We start from the raw sequence: 17496 nt of genomic DNA on the forward strand, positions 1-17496 counted from the left end.
TGTGCACAACTTCCTGCGAACAATGCAACACATTTTACAGACACTGAAATGACTCTTATGTCACTAAACTGATCCAGCAAACTATTGGGTGTCCAGAACTTTTATTTTTTTATTTCTTTTTTTTTTATACCTGGCACTGTATAGTGGATGAATTCAGTAAATCAGTAAAAAGGAATGAATTTGGACTCAGCTGCAATGGCCTCGACGCCTTTTCATACAAAGACAAAGACTGAACATATTAGCTTAGCTTTAGCGCTTGTGGTGGTTGTTACTAATTAAACGAACCGGATAATGACAAATATCTGCCTCGCTGTTACCGTGGAGACTCGGCGAAGTTGCCAACAGTCAAATATTTGTTTATTTAGATATTAGAGGTATGAGTGCAGGGAGAGGCAGATAACCCAATTTAGATTTTTTTTTAAGCCTCCATCTAATACATTTAAAAATTCCCCAAATTAATATGCACAAGTATATAAGTGCATAACACTGACAGCAGATTAAATAGTAAGAAAATTAGAACAAAGTGCAGTCTCTATACCTGCATATTCCTGTAAATTGGACATGTGAACAGGTAAAATACAAAATAAAGCAGTTAACTTTTTTTCTTTAAGCATTGTTTATAATATTTTATTGCATTATTGGCTATACAGAAAGTCTTGAGCTGATCAGGAATAATTCCTTCACTTGAATATGAACTAAAAAAATCATATTCGGGAACTAATAGAAAATCAAATGAAATGTGTGACTCGGATCTGACTGAAACAAGACGTTTCTAAAGAACCAACCATTTGTGGAGAGTAGTAGGAAAAGTACATAAAGAAAATGTGTAGTTTAGATGCAGGAGCTTTGCTCGTGTTTGGAGTTTGTTACACTCAACCTATGAGTTGTATTGGATGGGTTGCGGTTGTCCTTTTCCGACTCTCAGGGGTCTGTGATCTGGAAGAAGTCAGACGTTTTCTCTCTTTCACACAAATCCCTGCTTGGCTTCAAACAATAAACTGAGGCGGGAGGCAGCTGTTGCCATGGGAGTGACAAGCACAGGTGAGAGTTGGCCAGTTGTTCCCAGGCGTCAGGGCGGCAGTGTGGGACTCTGGGCTCTGACACTGTTTGCATTGTTTAAGGAGACGTGTGTGACGGAGTGTACGTGCCGTGAATAACCTCCATTTAGTCTCATTTTCGGTCCAAAAACAAGACGTCGGTGTTTGCTCTCGGTGCAGCTGCTCTTGTGTCGAGCGTTTTGTGGAAATGAACTTACAAACAAGACAAAATAACGCTGCTCGAGTGTCAGATTATTATAAACGTAAATGATTCATCAAATTTATTCGGTTGACACTTCTAGCCCTTTAAGACCTGAACATCCGCCTGCGCATAGAAAAAGCTTATCAACATAACGATGGACAAAATTCAAACGTGTGGCCGAACACTGGGAAGTTGTGCTTTCTGGTGGGAAAAAAAAGTCTGCCATTACGGTAATTATGACGCACCGCTGCTGTTGGCTGCAGGTCGGAGAGCGACGCAACACCAGGGAACCCCAGGAAGAGAGAGTTGTTTGGAGGAATTTGTTGGTAAAAACCAAGTTAGTTACACCCTTGAAATGTCGCAAAGGTCTTGCACAACTTCCCAGCCACGCTTTGAATTTTGTCAGTAGCGCAAACCTCTGTGAGTTACGGTAATTCAAATACAGCGTGCTTTAACGTACGTTCAGGCTTTAAAGGGTTAGAAAGCAAACGTTTCACTAAGTCGCGCAAAGCTGCTGTTATTGCTCGACCAATGAAAGGTTTCTAAAGATCGTGGAAGAGCAAACTGTGTGTTTGTATTCTATAGTTCAGGTATGTGGCGTCATAACCGTGCTATGACTGGATCTCTTTGACAAAACCTTGAATTAGAAGCCGTAACAAACAAGTGACCTTCACTTCCACCTCCGAGCCACTTCACAAACGTTCTTATTAAGCCAATGTTTCCTTTGTGGGATTCTTCTACTTGCGTGACCTCCCTCTTTTCCTGCTTCCTTCCCAGCGTCCCGGCATGCCGTCTGGAGCGAGGATGCCCCACCAGGGAGCTCCCATGGGCCCCCCCGGCCCGCCCTACGGAGGCAGCCCGGCGGTGCGGCCCGGCCTGCCCACCCCGGTGATGGAGCCCAGCCGTAAGAGGCCCGCCCCCTCCCAGCAGGTCCAGCCGCAGCAGCAGCAGCAGCAACAGCAGCAGCAGCAGGCGGCCCAGAACCGCGCCAGGAAGTGAGTCCGAGTCCAGCCCGCGTCCGACCAAAACACTGAAACACTGCATGGCTCCAGTACAGCGTTTTGTGTGTCTGCTTTTGTGTGAACCGGTAGCTCAATTAGACGACAACGGGCCGTGGTTCCACTTTCAGCTTTGATCTGGGGGAAACTAAAATCTCATATTGCTCCAATAGGCACAGGAATTAAATCCTTTAGATTCCTGTTTTCTGTCACGGCACGCTTGTGTTACCACACGCATATATTAATACACGCTCAAATTGTTTTAATAATTAATCACCAGCAATAAAAAGTAGCTTTACTTTATCTTACTACTAGCAAGATACTACGATCTTAAGTCAGTGTGCTAAAATATGTCACCACAAGTCATGGTGTCTCTAAAAAACTAAGTTAAAACAAAGATAACTAGACTTATCTGACCTTTCTTGAATTAGTTTTTGAAAGTATAGGGCAAGATCTGATGTAATGATGGAGTTAGAAACATTTAGGGATACAAATTTATGAATGAAATACTTTCCCGCTAATTGAGATATTCTCACTCTGAACTAGACTGAAGGACCGAGAGCTGTTGCCTCAGAGCGTCACTGTTAGCTTAGTCCACCACTGTTTCCCAGGGTTAGGATAAGGAGTTTATCTATTTATTTTATTTAAATTTTTATTAATCACAAATGTAAGTCAAAATAAAACAAGCGAACTTTATATTCATATTAATCAAAGAAGGCCCATGAGCACACCTCCATTTGCGCTTGTTTTCCAGAATCTGGAGTTGAATTTAATTTTTAATGTCGTCATATATAAATCAGGGCAATTAATCTATATTTGATATAAATATTAATTGCGATAAATCACACGATTGTCCATAGATGCCTTTTTTATTTATTTGAAATCCTCTTTTCTTTCCAAATTAACAAATATAGATCAAACAACTCACAAACAATTTTGGCCTTAATTCTTAATGTGTCCATTTTCTCCCTTTTTAACTGTGAAACAACAATTTAGTCAAATTTAAAGTCAAATTATTTACACTTTCAAACACTTGTCTCCAAAATCAGACCTAAAAGATTTGCTCAGATGAAAAGTGAAACCATGACCTGTGAGTGTGTCTTTTTAGCTTTCATTTTGTTTTTTTGTGTTCTGTTTTCCACCTCGCACTTCGCCTCTCTCCCACTCCTCACCTTCGCTGCATCTCTGGCCTCGCTCGCGCCTTTGTTTCATCCACTCTTACTGTCTCTGTCACCGCCTCAGTGTTTGCTCTCCGTTTGACCTCTGTGAGCCTCCGCCATCTTTGTAGTCTTAATTCTTACCCTCTCATGTATACGTGGCCGCCGCACATCTGTCAGCAGATGTTCAGACTCTCGTTCTTGCTTTGGCTTTTTGTTACACTATCTGTTGTCAACTGTTACCATCTGCAAACAAACACAGCGGTGGGATGCACGTAAGGAGACGAGTGCGTGGCAGGTGTGGTCATTAGAAAGGCGATCGATGTGCGCACTCGGTGGACCTCTCGGTTTCATTCTCTCTCTATCTGCAGCACGATTGATCCACTTACAATTAAGCAGGCTTGTCAAACAGGTCAGGGGAAATGTTGTTCTGCGCCGGGGCCTCAACCCCCCAGAGCAGCTGTGAAGGCTCTGATCGATGGTCCAGGGTGACCCGTCCAGGTGTCTTTGTCTCTTTCGCTCTCTGTTGCTTTGTGAAAGTGTGCGTCCTCTGGCAGCCGTGCTCCAGCTCCTCCATCCAGCTCAGACCTCATGCTGCTGCCAGATGAGGACGAGGCCACCTGTCTGCAGTGTCATTGAGACCTTATGGTCCCGGCTAGACTCGCCCCGAAGAACCAGCTCCGTCCTACGCAATGCCGCTGCTAAAAATAGGAATTGCTCCCGACTCACTTTGCATAAAGAGGCATAAATACCCACTTATTTTCCTTAATGCGTTTTGCAGAGGAAGCTCTGCTGTTCGTAACTCATCGTCATTTAGTTGGGTTGGATGGTGGTGGGCACTAGCATAGGACACCGGGTTCCAGGATTTACATTAGCCGATAAACATTTTTTCATTATGTTAAAAGAAAACATATCCCATGGGCATAAGTTATTTTAAAACTTATGTTCTAGTACGGCTGTGAAGACTCTCCAGGTCATGGTATATCCAAACAAACAAAGCCAAACTAAAATCAGGCGGATTTATTTAAGTTTCTTTAAAGATATGTCGCCATTCATCCAAGAGGTTTCTACATTTGAGATTTTAGGTTTTCATTTGTGGATGGTTCACATCTAAAACTCAGGTTTGCAGAGTACGGTCCTCAACAACTCCAATAACCTTAGTTTTTCCTCTGCATGTTTGGATTTTTTTATGAAGTATAAAGTATAAAAAAGTTTATACGCCTCGCTAAAGCATATGCTATAATTTTTCCATTATAATTTATATTCCTTTTAATGTTTTTTTATTACAAGAAATATAAATTATAATGAAAAATTATAGCATGTGCCTTGAAAATCACCTTAAAAAGAATGAAAATCCACTTATTTGCGAAAGTGACAAAGTCGACGTTTCCAAAAGGCGCCTCCTAATTGCAATAGTTTTCTCATTACACTTTCATACAAACTAGACTTTGGATTGTTTGTGTGCCGAGCGAATAATTAAGCGTTTCATTGCTTCGTTATTATTTTCTCACAAAGGATGAAGGTGAAATATTTTTGGGTTATTTTGAAATCGATTGATCGCTGAAATCTAGGAGTTTCCTAGCAACAGACTCTAGGCCTATTACAATAGGACGTGATCTGACGATGCTCTGACCGTAGCTGCTGGTCGCCGCTGCTTCGAACGGCACCTCAAAAATGGCCGTCGCCTCATCATCACTGACCTGAACTACATCTGCAACTTAGCACGAGGATGAGGACCAGTGTTTTGACTGAATTACGTAAACCTGAAACGACACCAAGTGAATTTAGCACCTTGCAGCCACAAAAAAAATTTAAAATCTGATGTAATACGTTCCTTTTGAGAAAAACCTACCACATTTTGGTTATATTTTCAACTTTATCTTTTATTTCTTTTGAGTGTCACATAATTTCTGAGCCTTGGTTTTTGCTATTAATTTTGATCTTTGTCCTTGAAGTGAAACCTAAGTTTCCCCGCTGCTCATGGTTACCTTGGACACCTCAGGTTGCTTAGGAACGTTGCGAGGTTTATGCAATAGTTAAACAAGCTTCTTGACGTTAGGCCAATTTTCTGAGTTTTCTGGTCAAGAGCTAGTTTTTCTTTGGCATTGGAAAAGCTTATGATTTTATTTGAGCATGCATGATATCTTCTTCTGCACCAAGTGCTCATTACCACATCAAAACGACACGCCTACGTAGAGCCATCTAGAGCTGAACCGAAGAGGTAAACCCGGCCCTTCCCTGTGATCCACGAGTTCAGTGTGCCCATTATCAGTGTATTGTCTGTCTCTTTGTGTGAAGCATGATTGTTTTGGTTCACTGAGAAACTTTGTTGACCGAGTGTGTCCCTCAGATGAGCAGGACACCTCCCAGCTCGTCTTCTGCTGCACTTTGTGCATGCATGGACACAGTTCCACTCCCATCCCCGTGCCTGCCCTTGTCTGAGTTTTAGAGTTTGCACCTACTAACAGACCCTTGAACCTAACACACATCCAACATGTACAGACACACAAACAACCAGAACCACCAGGTGTTTCCCCTCTGACATCGTACTTGCTGCCACTTGAGTGTGTGTCTCGCCACAACTCTAATCGGACAACCTTCAAATCCTCACCAATTCTTAGGAAGCCCGTTGGATTCCCGGGAGCCAATGAGATGCCGGCGAGGCAGATGGACATGAGAGAGCCCCAATCAGATCCCACGCTCGGATCAAAGTAGGAGTTTATTCTGCTGCATGTCTTTCATTCGATGACTCTGAGCCCAGCACTCCTTGAATGAAATGTTTTGGCCAAAGCATACGTGCAGGCCTAGGAGCAGACCTCTGAGATGTAGTGGTGCATGCTTTGGGCTGGAGCATGGCATGATGAGAACAGTTTTTCTTTTGTGCAACTACAGAGCAGAATATTTAAATCCAGTCCTGAACCACTTTAAGAGAGTGTAAAATGGCAGATTGTTTGTGTTTTCCTTTTTCAATGCACCCCTGGATCCTTCAGTTCTCCTTGCAGCAGGCTTGTTTCAGTATTTGGCATGCTGATGTAACACACTGCTCCACAGACCGTTGAAGTGCTCTGTGACAGAAATTCTCTACACTGCAAAAAAAAAAAAAAAAAAAAATCTTTTAAAAGCAGACAGAATATTCTGTAATCTAGGAAATGTATTTGCGGCAGGGCTGCACAAGGTATACGATAGAAATCTAAGAATACTATAGACTCCTCCACAGTTTGTAAACAATGTGACAGTTTTTGAGGGGCGGGGCTTAACTGGAGGCAAAACGTCTCAAACACCATATCCTGTAAAAGCCAGTTAGCATATTTCAATTGACTTTTTGGCAAGAATGGATGAGGAAAATGTATATTTTAGGGAATATACTAATACACTCACTCTTAAAAAGTTGACTCTGTCTGATGTGACTACATTAACGGACCCTGACACTCTCACTCACTGAATGGATGATTTGACTAAAGGAGGGGACGGAGTCTGGTCTGTCTTTATTAACTGAAACCTCTCCAACAAAGATATTACAAGACATAAGTGAAAACACTGTGGAGGGCAATGAAGTAAATGTAACTTCAGCTTGGACACTCCTGAAACATGTTGCGTTAGCTAGCGGTTAGCATAAGCATTAATATGTAACAAGAATCCCCCCCCTAGATAATGATTAACTTAAAGTAATTTCAGTCAGAATGTAGTTTAACCCATAACGTTATCCAGGCTGAAACTGATGATGCATTACATAGGACAAAGCCAAACCAAAGTTGTCTACAACTGGCAGTGGCAGTGGTGTGATAAAACTTCAAGTTAGTATTTTTGGTTTTTCGGTTTTGACAAGCCAAAAAATACAGCAAAGCGACGTTTTCACGGTTGAAAGTGACAGTGTTAGCCTCAAGCTTCCCTCTGTTTTGCCTCCAGCTAACGATGTGACATCAGTGACTGAGGCCATGAAGGGGTTTATAGTATCTACGTCTATAAAAGATGTGGTTGTATTGTTTGATTATGGGCATTTATTTACAGACATTTGAATCTGATTAATTCGCAAAACGTTAACTTGATCTCAGTATGGAAGTGGAAACTTTTCGCCCACTTCTGTCAAATAGAAAGTCACGATGACCAAAAATTATTTTAGACTAGCAGTCTTTGAAGAACTCATTTGACATTTTGGGAAACGTGCTCACTCGCTTTTGTACACAGAAGATCAGTGCCACTAAAATAAATATTGGGCAACAGCAACGAGATGAAGAGAGATTAGAGTCACCCTTGTTGTCATTACAAATGCAGTTTGGCGTCAAACCAGAAGAGCAAAATAAATCAAGCGTAAATTGAAATGGAAAAATACTTTCAGGTAATGATTATTTACTTAATACATACAGTTTGTCCTACGGGAATAAATAGACTGATGAAGTTATAGACAGAAATAAACATAGTTTCATTAAAAAAACAGTTGAAAGGAAGAGATGAGAAGAAACAAAGGGATGATCTTCAGCCTTGGTTTGCCTTCGGTCCCTGGTTCCTATGATAAAAGAGGGAGGAGAAGGATGAGAAAAGAGAGGAATAAGAGACACATTTTATACGTAAGAAAACACAATGACATGAGGCTTGCTCCCAAGCCCGATTTGGAGTAGTTTAATTAAACAGGTTAGTGCAAACACCACACCGCAATGTCTCAACAAAGACATAACAAGTTAATTAGCAAGCTGTCCAGTGGCCTGCAGGTGGATTTTGTTTTGTTCAGGCGGGGTAGCTGTCTCCCTGTGTTTCCAGTTTTTAAGATAAGCTAAGCTAACAGTGTGGTTGTGCATGTTTATACATATGTGGGCATGAGAGTGGGCTAAATCTCCTCATCAAAAATGCAAATCAAGATTCTTTCCAAAACTTCCAAAATAAAGCTGCTTAAATTAGTATTTTAACACAACGTAGCAGCTAATACAAAATGAAACAGGGCTTCTGCTAATCTGTCTTTTGGAGCCTCACTCAGAGAATGTAACACCAGGGACAATTATTTACCTCCAGTGAGAAGTTTAAAGCATCCCGAGATGAGTCGTTCCACCTTTTTATTGCTCTTTTTGCAGCGTAGCCGCATCTAGTTGTTTGCAGGCTGCGGCCTTGTGTGGCCGCCAAGAACGTGCATGACATGGGTTCCTAACCTATCACCGGGATCCACAGATGTTCATTAAACATGTCAGGACATTTGAATAGAGACAGAGGTGCTGTTTTTGTATCCTGGTAAGAAAGTTTCGACAAAGGAATCAACTTGGGACAGGTCGTTTGATTGTTCTTGCTCAGTAAGTATAAGATAATAACAACGTATTCCACACATTCGTACATTCACCTTGGAGAAAATCTGAGACGCCGCATTCCTAAAAGCTCTTCAACACACATCTTGTCGACATCCGACTCCTGCGGCATCGGCCGCAGCGATCCCGTGCGCGTGTGTGTTCGCGTGCACGAATTCATATCAGGCAAGACGTGTGTGACTGTGGCACTTTTTTGGCTGTTTAGAGGCTCTCGCTCTCCAGGTGGACCGCTGCATTTCAGAGAACACACAAACACAAGAGCACATATGCGCACGTATGCACACACAAACACACACACACAGCTGGGACGCTGGGGTGCTGGATATGGCCCAGCATTTTAGCAGATGGCCTGGGTGCTACGCTATCAGTCACCATAGTAACATGCTCTCTTTTTCCTCTTTCTCTCTGTCTTTCTCTCCCTCTCTCTAGTGCTAAGAGAAGGAAAATGGCAGACAAGATTCTTCCGCAAAGGGTGAGGCTGCATGTTTTTACCTTTGTTACTCTGTTTTTTTTGTGAGTGTGTTTTCATCTTTTGTGCGCCAAAGGAAAAATCTTGTTCTTTTTTTTTTTTGACGTCTGCGGTTCTTGGAAGCCGCAGAGGGCCAGATGATTTATTTCCAAATGAGGATAGAGAGGATGAAGGGGGCGATGAGAAGGTTTTTTTTGGGGCTTTTATTTTATTTTTTTTTAGGGTTTCTCTGTTGTTTGGACGATGGCTCGTTGATTTATTTTGGACTAGTCAGCGGGATGTAGAAAAGAAAGAGGCGGCAGCTTCACCATGTTGCCACAGGTGAGTCTGTTGCCGTCTGAGGTTGCGATTCTCATCCCGTGGTCTCAGTTTTCGGGCCCTGAGCCGCGGCGTCACCTCGTCACGTTCCGGCCAGAACGCAGAGGGGCTTCCGTGCCCGGGCCGTGGAGAGGTCTGGAGACTGTGAGGCTCGGATCTTATCCCACCCCCCAACCCCCTCCTCCTTCTCCTCCTCCTTTCCAGCAACACAACCCAGACGGGGAGATAGCAGTAGGCATGGCCGGGGCGCCACTTCACAATAATGAGTCAGAGACAGGGAATGTCTGCCACACTTCTCCGTCAGCTCGGCCCGGTGACAGGCGGCGAGATGGAGATAGAGCAGGAATGAGAGGGAACAATGAACACAGCCTTTTGGAAAGAGACATGAAAGAGGAAGGATGAGGGAGGGAGAGTGTGTGTGTGTGTGTGTGTGCGCAGGTTGGTAAGCAGCAGCCCTCGATGCTCTGAGGACTTTCATCGGTATGGTAATGTCTGAGCCCTGGCTGGTTGGCTGCACAGTCTATAGCTCATTTTGATCCCCCAGCGTCCCGAGGATGCTATGGACCGCTGAGCTAACAGACACACCGGGCAGCAGGAGTGCAGTTACCCAAATTCAGTTTAATTTCTTGCCGATATATATTTTTACTCCACAACATTCAGAGGCAAATATCGCGCGTTTTATTCCACTAAATTAATTTTATTATCTGAAAATCAAAATTGTGCAGTTATACAGTATTTTTTCCCTATATTTTTATACAAAAAAAAAATTGAATCTCACTCTATACTAAAAAAACTAATAATAGTTGTAGAGTTTGAAATGTGAGAATTTGTCCTTTTAAGTTGTTTAAATAATATTCTTCCACTGTATCTTTCTTTCTTTCTTTCTTTCTTTCTTTGTCTGTTAATCAAGAGAATTATTTTTTTTTATAAAAAGAAAAAGACTTCCTACACCTCAGTCAGTAACAACAGTAAAATGCTGTTTTTCATAAATAAATCACAAATGATAACTCACATGTACTGTACACAGTACATAGCTTATGTTAGCGTTGCATTAGATTATCTACAGGCTAACTAATGCTAATTGCTTTTTCTCCAAATTACACCAGTGTTGGCTAATGTTAGCATTCCTTAAGGTTAATTAACTTTAGCGCAACTTATTTTCTCAACGTTGTCGTTGGGAGGCTGTATCTCTTTACAACTCATTGTTATCTAAAATAACTAGCAAGTTATAAAATTATGTTAGGCTTTATTAGCTTATCAGAATAGAATAGAAAACAATACAAAACAATAGAATATCTCCCCTCCAGAACGCAAACAAGAACACTTTGAAGATGTATTAATAAAGTCAAGGAGAAATAAAAAGACTAAAAAATATAACAGAAATATATATACTGCATATATGTACACAGTGTAAATAGTGGTAGTGTATAGTAATAATATTGCTGCTCTGGGATCGTATGCTAAAAATATACAAACGCATCGAGTAAGTTCTCTGAAAACCTTTAAAGTTTGCAAATGTATCCACTTTTAAAATAAGTCCTTTCAACAGAGGAGAACAAAATGTTTCTCCCCAACCTTATAGTGACTTTAATAATTATGGATGTACTGTAAAGGGCTGAAACGTCCTTGGAACAAGACAGAGGACCGCCCCGTCCCCCGCCCTCCAGCATCAGAATGGACAGCTTATCTGCCTAAGCTCTTTAGTAATATTTAGTTATGTGAGCAAAATCCGACTCATTAATTCCGGGTGTGAAGCTCCGCCTGATCTGGAGGTCTTAACGTTGAGGTTGTCTTTGCTCCGAGCAGATCCGTGAGCTGGTCCCAGAGTCCCAGGCCTACATGGATCTGCTGGCGTTCGAGCGCAAACTGGACCAGACCATCATGCGTAAACGAGTGGACATCCAAGAAGCACTGAAGAGACCAATGAAGGTAGCGAGAAGAAAGTCGTGGCTCCCGTGGAGTCTCTGCGGCCCCCTTTTTTTTTTTTTGTTTCCTCCCTTTAAACTGTGGTGTTTGTTGTGCCCTTGTGTCAGCAGCAGAAACGTAAGCTGAGGCTTTACATCTCCAACACCTTCAACCCAGCCAGGCCTGACGCTGACGACTCTGACGGCAGCATTGCATCATGGGAGCTGAGAGTCGAGGGGAAGTTGCTGGACGATGTGAGTTTTAGTGCATATATGCGTTTGGTTTATGTGTCTAAAAAAAATAGAAGTGGATGAAAGTAGCATTATTAGTGGGTAAACAACGGATTATAACACAAATCACAAATAGTAGATAAAGCAGATCATTTTGTGGATGTCCCTCCATCAGCCTTTATTGCCGAGAGACAAATAAATGAGGAGTTTTCTCTTTACGATTGAGGTATTACAAATGAAACTCATGTCACCTACAAGTTAAAGGACCTGGACTAAAGTTATGGAAGATATACACATGATGGGAAAGTTGACTTCCTCCCTCAGACTGGAAAAGGAAAAATTCATTCAGTTCTGGAAAATTTATATGGACTATATCGTGAAGATTAGTTGGGATTGATTTGGAATAATAATTATTATTTTACTGGAGGAGGTGACATTTTTAGACAAGTCTGTGTTTTTTGTTTAACTTTTGATTTATCTGAAAAAAAAAAATAAAGTAAAAGTGCGTCATCAGTGTGAGTCAAATAGCTGCTTGTTCTCTGAAAAAGTAGTTACAATCTTCCCATTTTAGTTGAAGTTTACTTTCGTTGGGTCGTCTCCGGCCCACAGTCACGCTCTAGTTTTAGTTTAGTTCAAATTTTAGTTTTTTTTATTTCATTCATTGATTAAAACTATTCAGTATAAACACAAACGTTCCCAACTCTGAATGAAAGGCAGCAGAAAGAAGAATAGTCTTATATAATCTGCTCCTTTACCCCAAGAATCCGTTCAAAAAGAACTTAAATTACAAAAAACACAATAAGCAGCAAAATAATGATAATAATAAAATTAAATTAAATAAAATAAGTACCAACACTGTCACGTTTTTTAATTTTAGTTCCCAAGATACATCATACAAACAAAACAGAAAAAAAAAAATTTTTTTCATTAACATACTGACTTTACTTGTTTTATAATAATGTGCTCAAACGACTTCCGACAGAAAAGCATTGACTTTCTCCGAATATAAGTGAATAAAAGTGAATGTTGATAAGTTGTCGAGGGGCTGGAGATGCTTGTTTTGCTTAAAGCTTTGCTGTGAAGCCTTCTGAGCCATGCAGGGCAAAGCAGGTGTCTCACAGTGTGCAGCACCAAGGTGTCACAGACCACAAGTAGGAAGTGGACACTTAAAAATGTCTCCTTTTACTTCTGATGTCACTCAGTGCCTTGCGGGTTGTTCATGAGTTATATTTCTGTAGGCGAAGACAAATGTTTGTGAACATACTCAATGGGTGTTTCACGTGCATATATATAGATATATATATGTATATATATATAATGATATTAATTGACCACTTCATTCTGTTTGTGTGTTTCGCAGCCGGGAAAGCAGAAGAAGAAGTTCTCATCGTTTTTTAAGAGCCTGGTGATCGAGTTGGACAAAGACCTGTACGGTCCTGACAACCACCTGGTCGAGGTCAGTGCAGTCATGGCCGCCGTACAGAAGCATTTCCAAATAATTTCAGCACTAATCGTCGTAGCTTGTAAATGAAAATGTTAGGTCACTCATATAGTGCAGCATTATGTTTTTGATTAGGAGCAGTTATTTATCTAATTTAAATGGAAACAGTGAGGGAGAAAGTGGATTTTCCCCCTCTACCGGACCGCTGAAGGTCCTTTAAGGTGACTCAGAAAGTGTGTGGCTTGGTTCTTTGTAGAGGACGGAGGCTATAGTTAGCAAAAGCACACAGCAAAGAGAAATTTATTGTATGTGCGGTGAGGGACAGGATACAGCGTTAATGCAGGGGTTGGCTTGGCTGGCAGGCAAACAACTGCAATTAAAAGGAAAATAAATTAAATAGACGTCTGTGAAACGTTTTCCTTCTGTCTTTGTCCTTGCACCCACCTCAGCCAAGCAGTGTCCCCACGGCACAGCTGTTTTATATTTTAAAACAAGGACGAACCAGAAGCAAAAATGTTCATCTGAGCGCAAAAAGAGCCACGTCAAAATAATAATAAACACTTGTTATTCACTTTCTCGCCAAGAATTTAAAGAGAAAACTGCGACGGTTGACGTGTCTGTCTTTTAAATATGAGAGTAGTAGAAAGAAGGTGGTCAGTTCGTCATTATGAGACAACCAGTGGAGACTCCAGGAAGTCAAGAAATAGTTCAGCACTTAAACCCCCATCAAACCACAGCGTATCGTTTTTTTTTTTTTTTTCACATCAGTTTTAGTGAAGATTAAACAGACATCATCTGGCCGTATATGTCAGTCTGGAAGGAGAAGACCGGATTTGTTTAATGTGCCGTTTGATTTTGACAGATTGTGACTTTGTGAGAATGAACGATGCGCCAAGGCCTGAGTTGAAAAAGTCTCGAAGACGAGAAAAGGCCAGAGCAACTCAGCAGCTGTGTAACCGTTCATTATTCTACGCATGTACAACCGGAAGACTCATGTTTTGTAAACAAACAGTGTCTTGTAGTCCCATTGGGTCGGCCAGATGTTTGGTTTGACACAGAAATGAATTTACGCTAAATTAAACCAAAAACTGAAAAAAGGATAATATTGGATGAATTAAAAACAAAACTAAGATTAAATAATATAAAAATAAAGCAAAGCCAAGCTAAGGTATGCTAGTATAAACTAAGTAAAACTAAAACTTAGAAAAGCTAAAATAAGAAAAACTACTATAAGCTAAGCTAAACTGAACTAAACTAAGCTGTAACCTTAGATAAAGGTAAACTAAGATAAAATAACCTAGTTTATAAAACTTAAATAAAATCAAGCTAATCACAACAAGACATGGAGAAACTTAAAGCTAAATTTAGTTTAGTTTAAAGTAAACCCAACTAAGATAAGATAAACTAGCTGAGCTAAACTAAGTTAAAACAAAAACTAAACTAAACCAAACTAACCTAACATAAGACGAGCTAATATAAGCTAAGCAGAACTCTAACTAATCTAAGATCAAACAAAAGGTAACTAAACAAACGAAGCTAAGATAAACTAAAACCTAACCAAGATAAGATAAAGTAGCTAAGCTAAACTAAGTTAAAACGAAAAGAAAACTAAATTAAACCAAACTAACCTAAGACAAGCTAATATAAGCTAAGCTGAATTTTAACTAAACTAAGATAAAACAAGATAAAACAAAACTTAACAAACTTAACCAAGATAAGATGAATTATCAAAGCTTAACTATGAAAGCTAAAATAAATCTCTCTAAACTAAACTCTAAACTAGCATATATATATATATATATATATATATATATATATATATATATATATATATATATATATGTAAGAAATATTTATCTTTTAAGATAACTTCGGAATGAAAGATACTAGGTGCAATTTTCCAAAAAATGTCCAATTAAGTCCAAACTAATTTCACTGTAGCTTCAAAGCACATTTTCTCTCTAAGCTTCTTGTGAACACAGCTGAAGAATGAGCCCACTGGTCAATTCGTAGGTCAGCGCTTTTGTTTGTGATTCCGCATTCGCAATAAAAAGCTTCCGCGTGCTGCAGAAGTCAGTGAATCAGACTGTTCAGCCGTGCACTCGGGGTCAATGACAGCCTCTTGATTAAGCAGCGCAGATGTTCGCTGCTCGTTCTTTATTTTGCGATGTTCGGTTAAGTCTCGAGCTACAATCGTGGCAAACTAACCTGCCCCTTTTCATCTCCCCATTGGATAAATGCGACGGGCTGAGAAAGCGGCCTGACCTTTTTCCTCATTTGATAAATAGATTTTCTGTAAAGAAGAGGGTCTTTTGAATTTCCATCATACAAGGTTGTTTAAACATGCAGATGTAAGCGCAGGAGAAAACAGCTGCTTACTTATTAAAAACCAACCATTAGCTGCCCTTCACTTTGTGTATCCTCACAAACTGTTCAAAAAAAAAAAAAAAAAAAAACACTTCAAGAGTTTCAGTGTGAAAATTATGACTTCTCAAGGTTGCTCTATTTAAAAGGGCATTTTAGACCAGCACTCAGGTGCTTCATTTTGAATGATTTTCCATCAAAGGAATTTTGTTTCTACCTTGAGATACAATCAGTACTTAATCTGTTCTGAGTCAGTCGATGGAAAACATTACTCTGTACCGCTTGGCAAGTTACTGCAATCCACTGTACTGAGGATAGTGCTTTAAAGTGCTTTTTTATTTAGTTTCTGGGTAGTTAAGACAACAGAAATATGTGAATCACTTCAGTGGTTAGACGGCCCATATAAACTTAAAGGCAGAATCTTATAGAGATAATTGTATTTGGTTGGTGTTTGATTGTTTTGTTATTTCCCTCCGTGTCTCCGCTGATTGTGTGTTCCTGAGCACGATAACATTCAGCAACACGACCACGTGGTTAACCTTTAGCTATCTTGGTTTTCTCACCATGCTGCGCCCGGCCGGTTTGCAGAAAGTTGACCTCTCACCAGACTTCTTCAAGATGTGCGTTGCTGGATGCTGAAATGAATTTTGCTTTTGCTCGTTTTTAATTGGTTTAAAGTATCCTCCTTTTGTGTTTTGTGTAATGATTTAAATACAGCTTAATGAGCTTGTACTTGGCAGTGCTTACAGCTAAATGCTAACACGGACGTGCTAATAGTGTTTATCATTAGCACAAAGTGCAGCTGTGCTGGCTGATGGGAGTTTTATTAGTTTTGCAAGTTTGGTTATAAACTACATTGTTGGAAAACTCAACATTTCGATGTGATAAGGAACAAAATATCTTTTTTTCATAGAAGTCTGACTATGGAGTTTAACCTTGTGGTGATGCTTATTACCAAAAATATTTCATGTATATCTATGAAATGCTTGTAGGGATATTTCACTCTGGACCAGCACTGCTCTAAATGTGACAACATACCAACATACCCACCTATTTCAAAGAGACAAACAAAATATATTGAAATCTTTAACTTGTCAGCTGATGCTGCTCAAAAACAGCAACTGAGAACATTTTTCAAGGCCTCTAAGATCGACAATTAGCAGAGATTTTTTTTTTTTATGAAACGACGTGTAACAACCAGATAATGAAGTGTGAAACTAGCAAAATGAACACTTAGCCAGAATAAAACTAGTTAATATGTAGCGTTTCTGTGTTTGCTCTTTCAGTGGCACCGCACGCCCACCACCCAGGAGACCGACGGCTTCCAGGTGAAGCGGCCGGGAGACGTGAGCGTGCGCTGCACTCTGCTGCTCATGCTGGACTACCAGGTGAGGACACCCGCAATGGACTGTTACAACTGTGTGACTGTATCCCATTATATCAGCTGTTGTGATGACAAGCTGCAGCCACACACCGCTGGTGGCCGACCATTGAGGACTACATTTCAAAGCTGACCTGAATCTCTAAGCCACTGGGGGTTTCTAATGCCGTTTCGTCGTCTTTGCAGCCTCCCCAGTTTAAGCTGGACCCTCGCCTGGCACGTCTGCTCGGGATTCACACTCAGACTCGCTCGTGCATCATCCAGGCTTTGTGGCAGTATGTGAAGACCAACAAGCTGCAGGACTCCCATGACAAGGAGTACATCAACTGTGACAAGTACTTCCAACAGGTGCAGGAAATAAGACTTACGTTGGACAAGCTGTGCAACATGATGATGGATGCTTTTTGGCTTAAGTTAATGTGGCTTGTAGCTGTAGTTTAGTTCAGGGGTCTTCAACCTACTATATGTGATCTATATTAAACTCGGCCTAGTGCTATGTATAAATATACATCATCATTTTGCATTTAATATTAAGCTATCCCTTATCCCTTTACTAAAATATGTTGCATTCATGTTCATGTTTATTTAAAGAAATTTAAATTTGTGGAGGAAAGTGGAAAAATATATATATATATAAAAATGTCTAATCAACCAAAGATTTCCTGCTGAAGACGTGGTTTAGTTGATCTTAGCTTCTTATTTTTAG

General features: G+C 40.5%; 1 protein-coding gene across 5 annotated transcripts in view; it reads left to right on the forward strand.

Moving 5' to 3' along the window:
- The window catches only part of smarcd3b (SWI/SNF related, matrix associated, actin dependent regulator of chromatin, subfamily d, member 3b), a 42336-nt gene that overhangs the window by 21380 nt on the left and 3460 nt on the right, over positions 1-17496 (forward strand). For 2 of the 5 annotated variants that reach the window (XM_047568044.1, XM_047568042.1), the window contains exons 2-9: positions 2017-2234; positions 6016-6105; positions 9112-9154; positions 11276-11398; positions 11503-11628; positions 12965-13060; positions 16696-16797; positions 16977-17138. In XM_047568044.1, coding sequence (XP_047424000.1) covers positions 2017-2234; positions 6016-6105; positions 9112-9154; positions 11276-11398; positions 11503-11628; positions 12965-13060; positions 16696-16797; positions 16977-17138 — 960 coding nt within the window. The remainder of the gene's footprint in view (positions 1-2016; positions 2235-6015; positions 6106-9111; positions 9155-11275; positions 11399-11502; positions 11629-12964; positions 13061-16695; positions 16798-16976; positions 17139-17496) is intronic. The other 3 variants (XM_047568043.1, XM_047568045.1, XM_047568046.1) reach the window with 3 other exon arrangements.

This window comes from Mugil cephalus, chromosome 18 (assembly GCF_022458985.1).
Source record: "Mugil cephalus isolate CIBA_MC_2020 chromosome 18, CIBA_Mcephalus_1.1, whole genome shotgun sequence".
NCBI classification, from domain to species: Eukaryota; Metazoa; Chordata; class Actinopteri; order Mugiliformes; family Mugilidae; genus Mugil; species Mugil cephalus.